Source organism: Monodelphis domestica, chromosome 1, assembly GCF_027887165.1.
Source record: "Monodelphis domestica isolate mMonDom1 chromosome 1, mMonDom1.pri, whole genome shotgun sequence".
Classification (NCBI taxonomy): domain Eukaryota; kingdom Metazoa; phylum Chordata; class Mammalia; order Didelphimorphia; family Didelphidae; genus Monodelphis; species Monodelphis domestica.
In genome coordinates, this window is record NC_077227.1 from 461,133,795 (window position 1) to 461,154,212 (window position 20,418).

Consider the following 20,418-nt stretch of genomic DNA (forward strand, 5'->3'; position numbering starts at 1 on the left):
CAATGGGCGCGGCCATATTCCTAGGCCAGAAGTGGTTCCTTTCTATACTGTTCCGGAGAGAAACACGACTCGGGACAAAAAGGATCGGCTCTATTTGGAAATAACTAGCGTCATTTGCCGCGAAGACTGTAGTTCCTCTGCAGTTTGCGGTAAGAGTAAAATACAAAGGAGACGGTATCTCTCTGAAGGGTCGGCGGAGCCCTCAGAAGATTAGAAAAGAGGATAACTGAGAGCCAACGAGCACGATCATACGACTTTTGGACGAGCGCGATCATACGACTTTTGGCCTTTGCGCGGCTCCGTCGCAGCTGGTCGGGAGGCGGCTTGATTTTGCCCTTCCTTTCCTAGGGGGCGCACCCCTTTACTGCCTGCTACCATGGCGACGCTGTCCGGTCTTTCGCGGCTCACTCGCCTTCGACCCCGACCCCGGTTTGGAACCCCTCGCCCTGCCTCGGACTCGGCTGCTCTCCCCGGTGGCCGCAGCATGGGGCTGCTCTACCCAGACCACATCCCCACCAGCCCACTGCAGAAGATGCTGCTGGCGGCCGGTGCCGCCTGCATGGCGCTCTACGACCCCTACCGCCATGGTGAGCCTGACCAGAGCCTACTAACTAACGTCTTACGATCGAAGGCAGAGAACGAGAAGGGGCCGTGGAGGGCATCATGCCCACCCCTCTCGTTGTAAAGGGAGCTCAGAGAGGCCAACAGACTTTCCCAAAGTTGCACAGGAAGTAAAGTAACATCTGAGATTCAAACCCAGCTCTTCCGATTCCAAAAGGGGGGCTCTTTTCCCACTTTACCACGATGCCTTGACTCCTGCCCCGCTAATCCTCAAGCTAGGGAGTAGAGCATTTTCCTGTTTAAAGGGACCTTAAAGATAAGTTCATCCAATGAATTCAATTGACAAATGGGAAAATTAGATCCTAGAGAGGTGAAATCTAGTCAATAGCAAAGTAACTTCTGGGGTAGGAGCAAAGCCAAGACAAAAATATTCCTATTTCCAGTTCCACTGGTGTCCTGGAGGATCGCTTTATCTCTGTCAATGCACCCAAGTCTTGTGCCCCTCCCTCTCAATCAAAGACCCACATTTGGCCCTATCCTTGAGTAGGTCCCAACTTTAGACCTGGAAAGAAACTCAGAGTTCTTCCAGTCTAATCTCTTCATTTTACAAAAAAGAAATCAGACCCAAATAAAAAAAGAGGCTACTGTGGTCTGCTAAATATCTTGTTCTCCAGAACAAAACTATAAAATAAGGAGGTTGGTCTGGTTCCTACTGCTTCTAACATTCTGATTTTTTTAATATAACCTTTATGTTCTGCCTTACAATCAATACTATGTATTGGTTACAGGGCTAGGGAATGGGGAGACTTGCCCAGGGTCACACAGCTAGGAAGTATCTTGAGGTCACATTTGAACCCAGGACCTCCCATCTCCAGGCCTGGCTCTCAGTCCATTGAGCTACCCAGTTGCCCCCTAACCTTTATACTTTGCTTACTTGCTCACCCCCTAGGTTTAAGTATCTTCCTAATCCCATCCATTGTCCCTCCTTGTGATGTTCTTCCCCACTTTTAGAGCTGGAGGAGACCTTGGACATCTCATTTTACAAAAGAGAGAACTGACCCAGAGCTAAGAAGCAATATGCTGAAGGTCACACATTGAATTAGTGGCAGAATCAGGACTAAAATTCAGTTTTCTTAACTCCTAGTCTAGGGTATTGTTAGATAACTCTCCCTAACCCCATCTAGTAGTGCCCTGAGCTGGGTAGAACCCTAACACCTTTAGAATAAGATGGAAACCTTAATATACCCATTTTACAGATGAAAAAAACAGACATATAGAAAAAGGGGAAGTGACTTGCTCAAAGTCACACAGTAAGTGGAAGGATTAAGACCAGAACCCAAGTCTTACTATCCCATGATTATTATAGTTCTGTTTTATAGGATCAGCATTTTATAATTTCCTCTACTCAGTTATGCCTAACCACAAAAATCCACTTGCCCATTTTGATAATTGAATTCATATAATTTCAATACTTAATGTTTATATTTTTAGTTGGAAAGAAAAAAAAGGAGAAAAATTGAGATTTTATATATGGAATTAATTAGATGAACTTTAGGCCAGAATTATAGGTCAGAGCTGGAAAGAAGCTTAGAAATCATCTAATCTAGTCTTGTCATTTTTTAAAAGATCAAATCGAGACAACTAAGTGGATAGAACACTAGGCTTAGAGTTAAGAGGACTTGAATTCAAATGTGGACTCAAATACTTCCTAGCTGTTGTAATCTTGAGCAAGTCACTTAACCCCAATTGCCTAGACCTTACCACTCTTCTACCCTGAAATCTACAATTAGTATCAGTTCTAAGAAGGTAAAAAGATTTTTTAAAAATAGATAATGAAAACATCATACCATGGCCCAGTAAAAGAAAGTTACTTCATTCAAAATTACACAGAGAGTCAGTCAGTTGCAGAGTTGGGACTAGTTAGTACCCAGGACACCCAACTCCCAGACCAGTAAGTGCTCTGCCAGTATTTAGTTGCTAAAACCCTGAACAGGTTACTACTCTTCTGAGTGTTTATTATCCTGCTTGCCAGCACCCTGCCCTAATGACTATACCCAAAGTCCAAGCAGGGCCCATCCATTGCAACCTTTAGAACACAAAGAAAATCAGAAGTCACCCATAATAACCTCATTTTATGGAGAAACAGAACAAGGGAACGTAATTTGAAGCAAAGTAGTGCCAAGTCTTGGATCTTTGAGTTTCCGTCCAATAAATTTTTAAAATGTTCTGGTACATTTTGTTTTTAAAATACTTGAAGATATGTAGGATTATATATTTGGAGCTCTAAGGGACCCCAAAACCTCCCTTACAATAAGCATTCCCCCTGAAAACTGTTTATTAGGTGTTCATAGGAATGAATCCTTAAATTTTAACAGAATGGTATTAACATTGATTGTTATGATGCACCATGATGTTGTTATCTTACCATATTGATTTTATTGGCATTATTCTGGTGATTTAAAGTCGTTGTTCTTTGGGCTTTGCTTTATTTACTCTGTATGATTTTACAAGACTTTATGTTTTCCCCTGAATTCTTCCCATTTGTCTTCTATGAGGATAATAATACATTCCTATGCCACAGTTTGTTCAGTCACTTTCCAATCTTTGGTTATCTATTCTATTTCATATTTCCATCATAATTAATAGTGCGGTCAACATTTTTGTATATATGAGTCTTTTCTTACTGTCAATATCCTCATTGAGCCATAGGCCTGCTAATGGAATCTCTAGGTCAAAAAGTATAAACAACTTGGTAACTTTTCTTAAATAGTTCTAAATTGTTTTTCAGAATGGCTGAACCAATTCATAGTTCCACAAACTATGCCCTACCAATAAATATTCCCTTTAGAGTCTTTTAGCATCTTGGCACTTTGAAGAGTGTGAACTGCTGCCTCAGAGTGTTAGTTTACATTTCTCTAATTATTCTGAATACTATTTTAGATAATTAATAGTTTGCATGCCTTCTTTTGAGAATTGTTGGTTCATATCCTTTAGCTACTTGGGAAATATATATTTGTTTCAATTTGCATTTTGTAAGTCATACTTTTAGCCATTTACCCCAAGTTCATATCTTTTTTTTTTTCTAATTTGGGCTGCACTGATTTTATGTGTGTAAAAACTTTTAAATGTCCTATATTTAAGATGATCCATTTTATCTTTTATAATCCCTTCTATGCCATGTCTGATTGCAATTTTTCTCCTATTCATAATTATGGAAGATAAAACCTTCATTTCTCTTATTTTTTAGAGGCATAAATTTTTAAATGTATATACAATATATATGATATATACTTATCCATTTGTTATCATCGTATAAAGTGTAAGATGTTGATCTAAATTTATTTTTTACCAGACTGCTTTCCTCAAGTTTGTGTTCCTGGATTTATGGAACATTAGACCTCTCTCTATACTTTTCTTTCTAGGTCTTGCTTATCTAATCTAATTCTATGTTCTTACTTTTCTATTTTCTGTCCTGTACCAAGTAATTTTTATAATTATTACTTTTATACTTTAGTTTAAGATTTGATAACACCAAGTTGCCCCTCCTTCCTACTCTTTTCATTATCCTATTTCAGTGGTTTTTACTATCTTATTCCTGTTATTACTCCATGAATTTTGTTATTATTGTGTCTGTTTCTATAAAGTAACCTTTAGTAATTTTATAGAGTACTAAATTTGAAAAGTAATTTGTTTTTATTATATTGGCATGGCCTAGTCATGAACATTGAATATTAATTATTCAAGTCTTTTGTTTTTGTAAATCTTGCTTTGTGTTGAAATTTTTTTTATCAGTCCTGAATGTGTGCTAGCAAGTCCATTGCTTTTTCTACCACACCCTGCTATTAGATGATCACTAAGGTCCTAGCCAGGTCACACCTGCCTTGTCTGTTTTCAGTATGTTGCTTGCCAGGCCTTATCTATAAAATGAGGTTGGATTAGATAACTTCTAAAGGCCCTTCTATTTCTAGTCTTCTTTACCACTCTACTGACTTCCAACCAGTGACTCTCATTGTATAGGTTTCTTCCAAACCTTGATATAGATTGAATTGTACAGTTTGAAAGCTGGAAGGCCCTTTAAAGGTCATCCAGTTAAGTCTTCTCATTTTTAAAATTAGGAAATTGAGGCCCACATGGAGTTCCTGGCCCAGAGTCACACCAGGAATTAGTGGCAGATCTAGGTCCCTTGATTATTAGTTCAGTGCTCTTTCTACTATACTATATTTTAGGTCTTAGACCTCCATAAATGTATCCTATTCATGAACCCATCTCTGCAGTTAAAATTCTTTTTATCTTTTAAGGCTCATCTCAGGGGCTATTTCTTCCATGAAGCCTTCCCTAAATGCCATCTCCTCCCACCTGAAAATGGTAGTATTTTCTTACTCAGAATTCTCATTTCACTTTGTCTATTTTTATCCTTTTCACATAATCCTATTCTGCTTTATACTTTTTTTGTATATTTGTCTTAATTCTTTTAAATTTCTTGAAGGCATAATCAGTGTCATTTTTCATCTTTATATTCTTGGTGCCTTGTACATGAGTGTTTGGGAGCACCTTGACTTCCTCTCTTAAACCTTATTACAGGATTCTACATACAACAGAGCATTTTGAGTTGAATGAGAAACTCCCCCCATTCTTTCCACATATGCTCATTTCTGTCCTTTCAGACATGGTTGCTGTTTTGGGTGAGACCACAGGACACCAAGCTCTGCAGGCTCTCAGGGACCGGATGAGAAGGGATCCCGAGGGTGCCCAGATTCTGCAGTAGGTCCCATCTTGGGCTTGGGATGGGATCTTACTTAATTGGAGGATTTGGGGGTGGGTATAGGATGAGGATTCTGACATCTCTTAAACCAAAGCAAAATGGCATAGTACATAGAGTTTTGGACTTGAAGTCAGGAAGAAGGAGGTTCAAATCCTGGCCTAGATACTTACTAGCTGTGTAATTCTAGACAAGGCACTTAGCCTTTCTTGGCCCCAATTCTTCATCTGTAAATGAAGAGGGTTGGATAAGATAACTTCTCTGGTTCCTTCCAGTCTTGCCTATGTCCTGACCCTTACATATAGTATTACTATATGCCATATAGTATTTTCTCTGCATAGAAACATCTAATGGTTCTTCACTGCTTACAGGATAAAAATCTTTTTTTTGTTTTCATTTATTTATCTTTTAAAACTATTTTCCCATATTTACATGATTAATTTTCTTTCTCTACCTTCTTCCCACCACCCCAGCCGACAAGCAATTCCACTGGGTTGTACAAATTACAAGATAAAGTCTTGATTTTAACATCTTCAATTTTAAATTTTTGATTCTTTGTCTTGGAAGACCCTCTACTCCCTACTTTTCCAGACGTATTTTCTATTACTTCTTACATGACCCATCTTTAGCCATACTGTATCCATTTCCTGGAATGGTCTTCACTCTCTTTTCCAGTTATTCTTATATCCTATCAATTCCAGCTAAAGTCACACCTCTTCTATGAAGCTTTCCCTGACTACTCTAGTCCACAGTGAGCTCTTTTCCATTTCTAAACTTCTTAAGAGCTTACTGTTAGTACCACTAAATTTGCATTTAAAATATATAATGCCAAGACAGCTAGGTAGCAGAATGATTAGAGCACCAGGCCTAGAGTCAGAAGGACCTGGGTTCAAATTTGACCTCAGACATTTCGTAGTTTTGTGACCCTGAGCAAGTCACTTAGCTCTGATTGTCTAGCCCTTGCTGCTTTTCTCAGACACAATACTAAGATAGAAGGTGGCAGTTTAAATATACATTATATTTATTTATAATACCTTGGAATAATTATGATGAATGACCTTTATGGAGCAATTCAAGATTTGCACATATGGTCTTATTTCATTTTCATAGCAACCATGTAAAGTAATTACTGCCAGTACTATGATTCCCGTTTTACAAATGAGAAAAGAGGCTCAGAGAGCTTAAATAACTTGCTCATAGTTGTACAGCTAGTAAGTGTAGGAAGTGAAATTTGACTTTCTCCAGAATCTAAACTCTTTCTACTATTCCTACTGTCTTCTCCTCTGTTAATTATCTTTTCATGTTTGCACCCTTCCCCAAAAAAAGTTTCTTGAGGGTAGGGTCAGTATCTTAAACTTCTTTGTATCCCTGCACAAAGTAGCTCCATAAATGTATATAGATTGCCACCTTCCTGTTTATGCAATTCTATCTGATTCATCCTCTAATCTAGACCTAATCTAGCTGTCAATTTCACATAAGATTTTTTAAAAAACCCTTACCGTCCATCTTAGAATCAGTACTGTGTATTGGTTCCAAAGCAGAAGAGTGGTAAGGGCTAGGCAATGGGATTAAGTGACTTGCCCAGGGTCACACAGCTGGGAAGGGTCTGAGGTCAGATTTGAACCCAGGACCTCTGTCTCTGGGCCTGGTTCTCAATCCAATGAGCCACCCAGCTGCTTCCTCACATAAGCTTTCTACATGTCATTCATGTCTGGTATTTTAGTCCACCTTAATCTACCCATTCTAGCTCCTACATCTTCCCTTCTACTCCACAGGGAACGGCCTCGGATTCAGCTTTCTACCCTGAACTTGAACAAACTCCGGACACTTCCAGAGGGCTCCTTTGGCAGGGAATATGTCCACTTTCTTGATGTTAATGTGAGTATTTGTTCCTTATACGGTGATTGGGCCCTGGGGGATAGTGGGAATAGGTAGAGACAGAACTATGGTAACCACCAGGATCTATCATAGAAATATCCTGAGAGTCATTTTTATTAGCACCGTCACCTTTTGACCTGGAAGGCCTACCTAGGTTTTGTCATATTGTAGGCAAATAGATCAGTAGCCTATAAAAACCTCTATCAAAGATAGGAGAAGATTAGTAGCCTAATAACATGGCCTTCGGGTCATTTCTGCGTCCTCTACTCCCCCACCAACCTGGCAGCCATAGCCATCCAGTGACTCAAGCGGTAGTCAGTCCAGTAGAAGAGAATACAAGTATAATCAATCTGAGCATATTAGTCATCAAATCCTTCCTTCCTTCTTCCCTCCCTTCCTCCTTCCCTCCTTTTCCCCCTTTCTTCTGTCTTAGAATCAATACTATGTATTGGTAAGGGCTAGGCAATGGGGATTAAGTGACTTTCCCCAGAGTGACACAATTAGAAAGTGTCTGAGGTTAGATTTGAACCCAGAACCTCCTTTTTTCTGGAACTGGCTATAATCCACTGAGCCATCTAACTGCCTACCTACTCCCATTCTTTTCACAGTCATCAAGGCTAGTAGTAACCTCTTGACCTAACATAGTCTTGATCTCCTAAAACCACCTTTCTCTCTTTCTCTCTCTCTTTTTTTTTAGGAATTTGCCAAATGTAACTTTATTTTTTTTAGGGGTTTATTAAAGATGATTAGAAATCAAAGATATAAATCAATAAGCCACATTTCTAGGGCTGATAAGCCCATTCAATTTCACTTACTCTATATCTTGAGAGACGTGTGTGCTTAGAAGCGGAAGCAGAGAGCTATTTTTTTATTTTTTAAAACTTATTTTAAAAATATTTTTCCATATTTACATGATTCATTTTCTTTCCCTCCCTTCCTCCCTCCCCCTCCCAGAGCTGGGATAAGCAACAAGTCATAATAATTTTTTTCTTTTGCATTTCTACTCCCACAGTTCTTTCTCTCAATATGGTTAACATTCTTTCTCATAAATCCTTCAGGAGTATCCTGGATTATTGCATTGCTACTAGTAGTAAAGTTTTATGTTTCACTTTCTGTGTACAATGTTCTCCTGGTTCTGCTCATTTCACTCTGCATCAGTTCATTGAGGTTCTTCCAGTTCATGTAGAAAACCTCCAGTACATTATTCCTTATAGCACAATAGAATTCCATCACTATCATATACCATAATTTGTTCAGTCATTCCCCAATCAAGGAACACCCCCCTCATTTTCCAATTTTTTGCCACCACAAAAGCGCAGCTATGAACATTTTTGTACAAATATTTTTCATTATTATCTCTTTGGGGTACAAACCCAGCAATGGTATTGCTGGATCAAAAGGCATGCAATCTTTTAAAGCCCTTTGGGCATAATTACAAATTTCCTTCCAGAATGGTTGGATTAATTCACAACTCCTCCTAAAACCTTCTTAACCCTAAATCTCATGGCTACTTTTCACATTCGCTTTGATCAGATTTCACTTATATATATATTTTTAATCTAGAAAACAAGATTTCTCTAATTCCTCAACATTATGATTTTCCAGCCTAGTCTCTCTGATGGAGGCACCTGTCAAGAAAGTATCCCCAGGTAGCTCTCTGAGGTCAAGGACCTAGAGAAGGTATAACCTCTGACCCAGTCCCCAGCGCATTATTGTAGCAACTAGCTATGACACAACTGTGCCCTGAGGCCCTGCTTACCCACAAAGGATGGAGCAACAAAATTGCCCTAAAGGTGATTAAGCCCAAGGTTCAACTGCTTCAAGGAGACCAGAATTAAGGATCATTATCAAAGGTTTAATCAGGCTTATACCTCTGGCACTCCACTAAGCAAATTAAGGAATTTTAAGTTTTCCTTAAGAACTTTGATGTGAGAAGACCTAAAGATAATCAAACTAACAGTGAAGAGAAAAATATTTCTTCATCACTAAAGGGAGTTGTGATTTCATCAGCATGTATAGGTGATGAAGTTGACAATTCCTGCACACACCTTTGTGAGGACTGTGGCTGAAAGAGTTCATCCTCTGTAGAGTCTCTTGTCTAAATCTAATGGCTTTGAAGAGAGGGGATTGAACAGCCAACAGTCCATTGGGAAACAAGTACTCCAGCACTTTCCAGCTTGAAAGAGGTGCTGGATCCTGTGCTACAGAACTCTATGGAGGAAATAATCCACAAAGGGCAGTAATTAAACAAATGAAAACCCTTGTCATGTGTGCAAGCAGAGGGTCAAGTGCCTTCTGGGAAGAGGAAACCAGATATTTCTAGCCTGAATCTGAAGGACTCCAAGCATTCAGGGCTTAAGCTTGATGTTGATGGTGTATGGACAGTGACTACACAAGGCTCTAGTAGCAGAGGGAAGAAGCAGCTCAGTGAGCTTATGCTAAAAAGAAAAAAAGGTCTGTGTCTTATCTACACCTCATTAGTTCATACACATCCTTATTATCACCAGAGGAACTACCCTACTTCCTTGAATACCTCAGTCTTCCTTCAGTTTGTAAAGGGCTTCTGGAACTTTTCCTTTGCCCTTCAGTGATGCCTTTGATGGTCATTATAACACAATTTTATCTAGATGCAAGTATTGGAGGCAGGGACTAAGAAGTGTGATTCTCTCCCCACATTTAAATACCTTTCTTCTCCCATAGAAATAACTCTAAAGATATTCTTATGGCTCATATACCCTTAGTAACAGTCCTTGAGATAGTCATAGTAGACTTTGCTAACTTCTGCAAATGTTCTCAATTAGTATAAATGTGTAGAAGGTGCTGGGCCCCCAAATAGTGAAGAGTTGGCCTAGCACAAGACTAGCTAGGGAAGCTGATGTGACTGAATGCTGGGGGGGGGGGCGGGGGCGGGCTATGGTTTTCAGAGGGTCTCCCCAGACACACGAGCCCCCACCCGCTTTGTGGATGATGAGGAACTGGCATATGTGATCCAGCGTTATCGTGAGGTTCATGATCTACTCCACACCCTTTTGGGAATGCCCACCACCATACTTGGTGAGTGACCCATTCTGGTGGGCCCAAGGGAGGTTGGGGTGGGCTGTATTCTTGGAGCATCTCAATCCAAAGGGACAAGAACTGTGAATGCATCAGATCCAGGAAGGGAGCTAGTAGTTTGCCCATGCCACCTCCTTCATGCTATAGCCCAACCCAAGTCAGTGAATGAATGAACATTTATTAGGAGTTTATTAAGTACAAAGCACTGTGCTAAGCACTGGAGATACAAATAGAAATACAGAAACCATCATACTCTGAAGGAATTTATATCAAATGAAGGAACCAGTATAGTATTGCTTCCTGAGATAAAGACCCTGGGAACTGGGCTAGAAGCAGAACCAGGAGACTGGGTGGGAGAGTGTTAGGGTAGGGGAAGTGGGCACTGCCATTTCCCAGATTCTTGGGCCTTCCTGCTTGTTGATGGTAGTGGATTAACAGTGGTGATGGAAAGAAAAGTGATCTTGGACCTCTTCTTCATAGTGGTTGCTCCCCTTAATGATGGTAGTAAAGCCTGAGCTGGAAGCAGGACCAGTAGTCTGGAGGTTCAGGTTCCTGGAGCCTCTCCATAAGGGGCTAAGAAGAAGAGGTGGTAGCTTGCTTTTCCTGCACATGCTGGTGCCTTTCTTAGTGATGTTTGGTAGGACACACAGTCCTGTCCCTAGCACTACTCACTTTTTTCCTTTTGGTCAGGAGAAATTGTGGTCAAGTGGTTTGAAGCTATCCAGACAGGCCTGCCCATGTGTGCCCTAGGAGCTGCCTTTGGACCCCTCCGTCTCAGTGCCAAGTAAGTTCTTTTGTGGCCTCTTGTATAGGTGTCTAGGCAGGAAGAAGAGCTGAAGGTACAGAAGGGCAGGTAATAGGAGAAGCCAGAGCCCCATTAGTCCCTGCACTCAGACCTTAGCAATCTCTTTGCTGCTAGACAGATGTCATATTTAAGAATAAGAGTGGTGGGCCAAAGAGAAGTCCCATTACAGTCAGTCAATCCCAGAGCAAAGAGATTTCAAACTTTTTAGTTATCCTGGACCTAGAAGTTGATTGGATTATTTTTTTAGCTACTCCTGTAAATGCCAAAACTGTAAGGATAATTTTAGTGTTTTAACTTAATGACTTAAAGAGATTTTTCTCTTATGTCACCTCCCCTAAATTTTTACATCTACCAATCACAGTAGACACTTTTTCCCAGGACTGCCCATTCTTAGTTTTCACCACTCTTTAGTTCACACTTTATCTGGTTAGATTATATCTTCTGAGTACTTCACACCTCTTTGTTAAGCCTGCCTTTTGTAAGTTACTTGACCTTTTTAGGTACTAATTTAACCTTTACAGGTACTTAACACCTTTTTGTATTAGATCTAAAAATAGACCTATCTTAAGGTTCTAGCTTTACTATAAGATATGAGTTAGGGACTTTCATTGTTCAATCAGGAGTTTACAACTCTATCTTCCCCTAAGGCACTGTCTGAGTAGGATGGAGTAATTTTAAAAGTTCCCAATACATTCTTGATTCTTCTTAGACCAAGCATCTCCATGGTTAAATAAGGGAATAGTTTAAATCAAATCTTCTAAAGTAGAGACTGAGTAGTTTTTAAGATTCACACTCCTAAGGATGTAGTTATTCAATAAGATTTTATTAAGCTGTTAACTGTATGCTAACTTGTGGGTACAGAGTAAAACATGACTTCTTGCCCTCAAGGATCTTACATTCTAATGAGGCAAGAATGGGCTGGGTTTGACATAATGAATGCTTCCTTGTCTCCACAGAAAGTTGAAAGTGTTGGTGTCAGACCTGATTCCCTGGGCAGTTCAGAATGGTCAAAACTCCCGATGTGTCCTCAACCTCTACTATGAACAACGGTGGGAGCAGCCCATAAGAGCCCTTCGGGAGGAGCTAGGCATCACTCCACCCCCTACTGTGCACACAGGCCTTACTAAATCCTTAAAGCTCTGAGCCAGCAAGTTCATGCCATCCCAACTCCTGTCCACTGGGTAAAGGGCTTCCTTGCCTAAAACCTTTGCACTCTCTACCCAAGGACATCTAGCCCCAGATAAGGAGATGATGAGAGTTCAACTAAATGATCATAAAAGGATATGTGTGTTCCTTTATTCTGTTGATTTAGGAACACAGGAAACCATGGCTCCATGAATTGATTTAATTCTCTAATCACTCTGCTTCCCCCTGAAAGAATTATTTCTCCTTCATTATACCTCTACCATTATGTCATCCTTTTCTCTCCCTTTCCCTTCAAGTTCAGGAATCTTTTCGGGAATATTGGCCAGGATACCAGGATATCAACTTTTTGGATCTAGAAGAGGTGTAAGAAGAGATTGGTTCCATAATCTGAATAAAGCCCTCTTTTGGATGCAGATATTTGTTTTTCCTCTTCTTTTTTGGCCATATGACTTATTGGCAGTCCTGAGAACTCACTCCAACATTTTGATCCTCAGGGAAAAAAACCAAGTTTTTGCTTTTCCCTTCCTCTTCCCTCCCTTTTTCTTCCCCTTCTCTCACTATAGGAATGACTCACTGTTTGACAAAAACTACTGAGAAAACTGGACGGCAGTCTGGTAAAAATTATGTTTAGATCAGCATCTCACACCATACGCCAAGATAAGGTCCAAAATTGATCCATGACCTAGATCAGTGATGGTGAACCTATGGCCTGGGTGCCAAAGATGGCACACAGAGCTCTCTGTGGGGACTCAGGCCACCCCCCCAATCCCCAGTTCATTACTAGAAAGGCAGAGGGACTCCAGCAGAGCTACTGCCCCACTCCTCTGCCCCCCAGCCAATGGAGCACATGGGGGTAAGGTGGGTGACTCACAGGCAGCATAACTGGAGGAGAGCAGCATGCTCTGGTCACTCCCTTTCCCCTCTCTACACTCACTGAGGACATTCCTTACTTCACCCACCCCTCCACCCAGCAGGCCACAATGGGAGTGCTTCTTCTCTACTGTCTGGGGTAAGGGTGGGTTGGGGTGGGACACAGCACTTGGTCTAGGGGTGAGGGCAGGGCCTGGCACTCGGTCTCTAAAAGGTTTGCCATCACCGATTTAGATATAAAGGATCATATCATAAATTAGAAGAAATTACTTTTCAGATCATCAGATAGGAAAGGGGTCATAAATAGACTTGTGATAGGTCACACAAGATAAAATGGAAAGTTTGTTGCATATAAAATTTAAAATATTTTGCACAAACAAATATATATAGAAAAATAAGGAAACAAGTAACTGGGGAAAAATAACATTGCAAGATGTTTCTCTAATAAAGGTCTCACTCTCCAGGTATATAAGGAACTGATTCAAATTTATGAGAATAAGAACCATTTCCTAGTAGATAAACAGTCAAAGGCTATGAACAGCAGTTTCAAAGGAAGAAATTGAAAGTATCAACAATCATTTAAAACTTTATAAATCACAAATAATTAGAGAAATGCAAATTAAAGCAACTTTGAGATTCTACCTCAATTATCAGACTGGCAAAGATGACAAAAGAGAATGACAGAGGTTGTGAAAAAATAGGTACATTAGTGCTTTGTTGGCAGAACTATGAACTGGTCCAGTTATTCTGAAAAACGATTTGGAACTATGCCCCCGAGATTTACCAACTCTACATAACCTTTGACCTATCTATATCACTACTAGGCCTATACCTTGCAGAAATCAAAGAAATGGGAAAATGATCTATATGTAAAGCAACAACAAAAAATGTAAAATGCCTCCTTTCTTAGTTGCCTAAGAATGAAAACGAATGGGGGGGAGCACTATTCTATTGGGGAATAGCTAAACATGATCATATATGAATGCAATAGAATATAACTGAGTCAGCAACCATTTATCAAGCACCTACTTTGTGCCAGGCACTGTCCTAAACACTGGGGAGATAAAGGCAGAAAAATAATCCACATTCTCATGGTGCTCACAGTCTAATGAGATGACATGTACTGATTTATAAATAAGTCTATATACATGCATAATTTCAATTTATTATATTTAATATATTTGTGTAAATATATTAGTATGTGTATCAACACATAGATTTATAGGTATATAGACATGATATGTACCATCTGACATATAAGTATATTATACTATATGATATATAAGTATAGAATTATACTTTTTACTTTATATAATTATGTTTACATTTATGATATATGATCTATATCCATATATTTCTATTTATGTATAAAATCTCTAGAATAAATTGGACATAATCAGCATAGGGGTAGCACTAGTATTAAGAGGGATCAGGTAAGGCTTCTGGTACCAGGCAGAACTTTTATCTAGGACTTGAAGGAAGCCAGGAGGGAGACAGGAGGGAGAGAAATCCAGGCATGGGGAACAAGCCAGTGACAATGCATGGGGGTGACGTGTTCCTGTTGAGAAGGCCAGTGTTACTGGATTGTAGAGAATTTGTTAGGGAATGAGATGTAAAAAGACTGGAAAGGGAAGAGTGGAGCAGGATGTGAAGGGCTTTGAACAGAGTATTTTATATTTGATCCTGGAGCTGACAGAGAGCCCTAGAATTTATTGAATAAGGATTGAGGAATGGGGAGGGGAGGAGGATGTTACTTTGACTGCTGAGTAGAAGATGGACTAGATTAGGGAGAAACACAGAAGCCTATTGCAGGGAGCAGCTAGGTGTTTCAGTGGATAGACTAACAGGCTTGGAGATGGAAAGTCCTAGGTTTAAATCTGGCCTCAGACAGTTCCTAGCTGTGTGACCTTGGGCAGGTCACTTAACCCCCATTGTCTAGCTCTTTGGAACCAATACACAGTATAGACTCTTAAAGACAGTATGGTTTAAAAAAAAAAAGGCTATTGCAGTAATCCAGTCATGAAGTAATGAAGGCCTATATCTGGGTGGTGGCAATTTCAGAGGACAGAGAAGGGTATGGTATTAAGGTAGAATCTACAGTCTGAATATGGGGTGGTCACACCAATCACCTGGGTGATTGGAAGAATGCTGTCACCATAAGAAATAATGAAATGGATAATTTCAGAGGAAAGCTAGAAGACTTTTATGAACTGATATAGAACAAAACGAGTGAAATTAGAATAATTCATAACTGTGTTGGCTAACATATGGCACATGTGCCAGAGCATGCCTGGAGGGGGCTGCTCTCCTTCCCCTCTCCACTTCACCTGAGGACATTTCTCACATGACCCATTCCTCTGCTCCAGCAGCCCAGTGGGAGTGCTTCCTCCCTCTCCTATCTGGGGTAAGGCAAGGAGGGCTGCAGTTTGGCCACTTGGTCTCTAAAAGGTTCCCCATCACTGACTTATACAATGATAATACGATTGAAAGATTTTAGAACTCTGACCAATGCAATGTTAACCATGAGTCCAAAAGAATGAAAATAAAGCATGCCATTCAACTCTTGACAGTGATGAATTTTAAATGCAGAAATAGATATTCTTTTCCAGCTATGGTCAATGAATGTGGGAATTTGTTTTGGTGGATTACAAAGATATATACTGAGGCATTTATTTTTCTTTTTTTTTAATTGCTCAAATGTGGAAGTATAATAGGAGGGACAGAATAACTAGAACAACAACAATAACAACTTTAATGTTTGACCTAAGGGGAAAATGAGTTGGTATAGGTAGGAAATCGAATTTTCTTTTTAAGTTAGGACAAATGTGAGTGGCAAATTCCTACGAGAATCTAGAAAGGATCTAACTTTTGAGGTTGATGTCAGGAGGATAATATGACCCTTCCCTGCTCTTTTTGTGTCTATATTGGTGATAGAATGCTGGTCCAGATAGGCATAGTAAGACATACCTTTGTCACACGGTCTAATTCCCAGGTTGCTAATGTTCTGCTTGCAAGTGAGAGAAAATGTTTTAATCTCATGTGAATCCCAATCTTCATTTTAATCCCCTTTTCCTGTTAGGTAGTTGCAGGTGTGTGGATATCCCTGGCATTGGTCTGTGTTAGGCTACTAACATAATACCAGGTTTCTGAAATCAACCAATATTTAGTTGACCAAAAAGTATATAAATTTGGCACCCACCCAAGGTATAATCCTCAGTGTACATGTATATGCATATACATATGCCTCATATACATGTAGACATATTTCCTGTGGCCAGGGCAAGCAGTGTTCCAGGCATACCAAGTGATTATGCTTCATCTAAATCAATAAATCACCTTGGGCACCTACCCTTGGTCCAAGACCCTACACCAATTCAAATTTCTGCCAGGGCTTTAAGGCACTTTTTTTTCCTTTTAAACCCTTACTTTCTAAGACGAAGAGTGGCAAAGCTAGGCAATTGGGGTTAAGTGATTTGCCTAGCATCAGCTAGGAAGTTTCTGAGACCATATTTGAACCCAGGTCCACTGTGCTACCTAGCTGCCCCTTAATTCAGTTTTAAGCAACTTGGCTGCATAATGTTATTTCCTTTGTATAGTGAGAAGATTATAAATTATTATTTTATCAATATGTATATTAAATGGTAGACTGAATGGCAAATTCTAGAACCCTGAAGGTTTGTTTTTTTTTTTAGAGACACCATGGTGACTGGAGTGGAAACAACTAGACCTAAGGTGTAACTGTGGGCAGGTTACTTTTTTTTTTTCTGGGACTTAGTTTTCTCATTTGCAAATGGGGATAATAATATCCTGCCTACCTCACAGAGTTATGAGGAAAGCGCTTTATAAACAAAGTGCTATCACTTTCATAAGTAAGCTTTTAGAAAGCCTATGAATGGACAGCACATTAATGTTCTATGCATAGGGCATCTGGAGGATGCAAACAAGGTGCCTTCCCAGAATTTGGGGCTGATATAAGAACAATGTATTCAGCAATATATCAACAATGCAAGGATCCAGGACAATTCTAAGAGACTCATGATGAAAAAGGCTCTCCACTGGAATATAGAAGGAACTGACAGTCTGAATACAGGTTCAAGCATGCTATTTTTCACCTTTTTCCACCATTAATTTTTCTCTAGAATAAGTGATATGTGTCTTCTTTCACAATATGTATAATATAATAACACATATACAACCTATATTGTATTACCTGCCATCTTTAAAAAATTTTAATTTCTCCCTTAATTACATGTAAAAACAACTTCCAATGTTTTCCAAAGAATATTAAGTCTAGAATTCTCCCCCTCCCCCTCATCCCATACCACTGAGATAATAAGCAATCTCACATGGATTTTATATCATGTTAAACATTTTTATATATTACTCATATTACTTGCCATATTGGGAAGGGTAAAGGATAGGAGAAAGAGAGGGAATATGGATAGCAAAATGTCAGAAAACAATTCTTTAAGATTGTATCTATGTGTAATCTGGAAATAAATTAGAAATAATAACTGACAAATTGAATAAGACCCATCACATACAGAAATAGCCCAACCTCAGAAATGTGCTGAAACAGTGCTTCAAGCACACCAAGTGCCATCTAAATCAATAAATCACCTTGGGCACCTACCTGGTTCCAGGACCCTACACTAATTGATATTTCTGCCATGGCTTTGATTCACTATTTTTTTTCTTTTAACACCTTACTAAGGGTTTAAACCCTTGCTAAGAAGAGGGGGCTTCCTAAACAGAAAGACACCCTTGTAAAACAGAGTCCATATGGGATAAAGTGTCATCTGGGAAGTTTATAAAATATCTGTCATGAGGAAGCACTATAATAAGTGTTGGTAGCTGAAAAGGGATGCTTTTAAAAAGAGCTGGAGAGAAATCTGTGTCAGCATTTTGGAGGAGAGCAGAGCCAAGAGCCAGGATGCTCTCCCAGCCACCATTCCCTCCAAGATATCATTTGTTGCTGAATGAATCTTGCTAAAGCTTAGCTTTACCATATTACCCCTTTGCTCAGAAATTTTCAATTATCTCCTTTCTAAAAATCTCTTAGCCTGGCATTCCAGATCCTTCAAGCCTTAGCTAAAACCTACTTGGAAATGTTTGTACAAAGGCTAGGTGAACATCAGTCAGAAATATTGTAAAGTCAGTCCCTGCTCTGGGTGGGAGGTTGGCCTTGATCTTCAAAGTCCCTTCCAAAGATAAGATTTTCTGGTTCTATGCCTGAAAGCAAGCTGCCTAGGTCTTCTAACCTGAGTTAAGTCAAAGTCTTTGTGCTTTTACTTTACCTTTTTTTAAAACCAGGCAGCAGCAGAAGAAATAAGATGAGGTTTGTTAAATGTTTGGACCACCTAGGAGGACCACTGATTTAAAGAGAGACCTTAGATCCCATCTAGTCCAATTCCCTCATTTTAGAGGAGGAAACTAATGCCTAGAGAAGGCCTAAAGAATGATTTGTCTAAAGTCACAGACATAGAGAATGTTGGGGCAGGATCCTTATAGATGAGGAAACTGGGGGGGAAGAGAAGTTAAATGGTTTGCCCAAGGTTCCCTAATGAATAGCAGGGTGAAGACTCAAACCCAAATGCTTGGAATCCAAAGTTAAATAGCCAGGTGGCACAATGGTCAGAGAGCTAGGCCTGGGATCAGGAAAACCTGAGCTAAAATCCAGATTTAGATACTTCCTAGCTGTGTAACCTTGAGCAAGGTTTTTTTTTTTTAATTTAATTTTAAATTTATTTTAATTTAAAAAAATTTTCATGGTTACATGATTCTTCTTGTCTCTCTCCCCTCTTCCCTTCTCACTCTTGGAGCTGGTAAGTAATTCCACTGGGTTATACATATATTATGACTCAAATCCTTTTTCCATATTAATCATTTCTATAAAAGTGTAATCTTTTAAAACCCAAACCCCAAATCATATACCCATATAAACAAGTGACATCACCTGTTTTCTTCTGGATTTCTACTCCAATAATTCTTCCTTTAGATGTGGATAGCATTCTTTTCATAAGTCTTGGGCAAGTTATTTAACCTCTGTCTTCCCAGTTTCTTCAACTGTAAAATGGAGATTTAAAAAAAAGTACCTACCTCCCAGAAGGACTATGAGGATCAAATGAGATAATGTATTTGTTTTTTCTTCGTCCTTACTTTCTGCCTTAGTAATAACTTTAAGAAAGAAGATAGGGTCACACAGCTAGGATGCCTGAGATCATATTTGAATTCAGGTCCTCCGGACTCCAAGGCCTGGAGCTCTGTCCACTGTACTACCTACCTGTCTGGAAATAACATATTTGTAAAGTGCTTAGTATATGCCTGGCAAATAATAGGAGTTATATAATTGCTAGTTATTTTCTTTACATAATCCTCACTCTCTCAAATTATAGGAGAGGAGGTAGAGTATGGAATAGTGGTTAAAATACTGAACTTGAGCCAGGCACCTGGGTTCCAATCAGGCTTACTAATTTTGAGAGTGATTTTATCTAAACCTCATCAATAAAATGATTTTGAGGGTAGTGCTGCTTTGAATGCACTATATGCATGTGAATTATTATTATTTTTATTGTTTTCTGCATTTCAAGAAAGAAGTAAACCAAGAAGAAATGCAAGTTAATTAAGAAACTTAGTAACGAGTAAACAAAGTTTAGTTTGGAAGTAACCATAGCACAATGTTCTCTCATAACGCAGTCATTCACAAAGTAGTTTGGAAGTAACCATAAGCAAATGAACTATCATTACACAAATAGTAGACCTCCGGGATCGTACGAGTCCCCATTTCCAGCCACATGGCGCTTTTGTTTAAAATTTGTTCTTTAAGTGTTCCTGCCCCATTTACAGCAGAACTAGAAACTTTTAAAACATTTCCGAGAGAGGAAAGTAGTACATTTCAAAATGCGACTCTGGTGGGACTCGAACCCACAACCTTTGAATGACTTCGCAAGTCACAAAGCTAGAAGTCCAATGCGCTATCCATTGCGCCACAGAGCCTGCTTGTTCTGACTTCCCTCATTGGTACCTTACTATCTTCGTGACCTTTTCGCTTCCTCTCTCTCCAAGCCCCTTTATATTTTTCTCGGTGTTTGGGGTTGCTGCGTCCAGTTGGGGATGTCCCAGCACCCGTTTTCAAAGTTTGCAAAACTTTATCCCATATACCAGGCTTATGTCACCACTTTGGACTCTCTTGGGAGAGTTAAGTCTCCCGCTCAGATTCAAGCGGGGAAGAGGAAGCATTTCGTTTCCTCCTCTCAGCACCGAGGAACGGGTGGCATCAAAATGATCACCCCAAGATGCCAGAAAATTGGGTCCTGGGGTCTTACAGAGAATTCGCCAGGTCTGA

At 39.6% G+C, this 20,418-nt stretch overlaps 1 protein-coding gene and 1 non-coding gene across 2 annotated transcripts; one reads left to right on the top strand and one right to left on the bottom strand.

The window, feature by feature from the left end:
- The first annotated feature begins 374 nt into the window (after nt 1–374).
- COQ4 (coenzyme Q4) lies at nt 375–12,618 on the top strand. Its single transcript, XM_001367129.4, has 6 exons — nt 375–587; nt 5,226–5,322; nt 7,096–7,198; nt 10,123–10,252; nt 10,943–11,036; nt 12,014–12,618. Exons 1-6 carry the CDS (start codon nt 377–379, stop codon nt 12,198–12,200), a joined length of 822 nt encoding a protein of 273 aa, XP_001367166.1. The 5' UTR covers nt 375–376; the 3' UTR covers nt 12,201–12,618.
- A 7,358-nt stretch (nt 12,619–19,976) lies between these two features.
- Nucleotides 19,977–20,069, bottom strand: TRNAR-UCU (transfer RNA arginine (anticodon UCU)). The gene is made up of 2 exons: nt 20,033–20,069; nt 19,977–20,012 (listed from the first exon to the last, which is right to left on the bottom strand). It is a non-coding gene; the product is annotated as a tRNA-Arg (tRNA).
- Between the last annotated feature and the right edge of the window lie 349 nt (nt 20,070–20,418).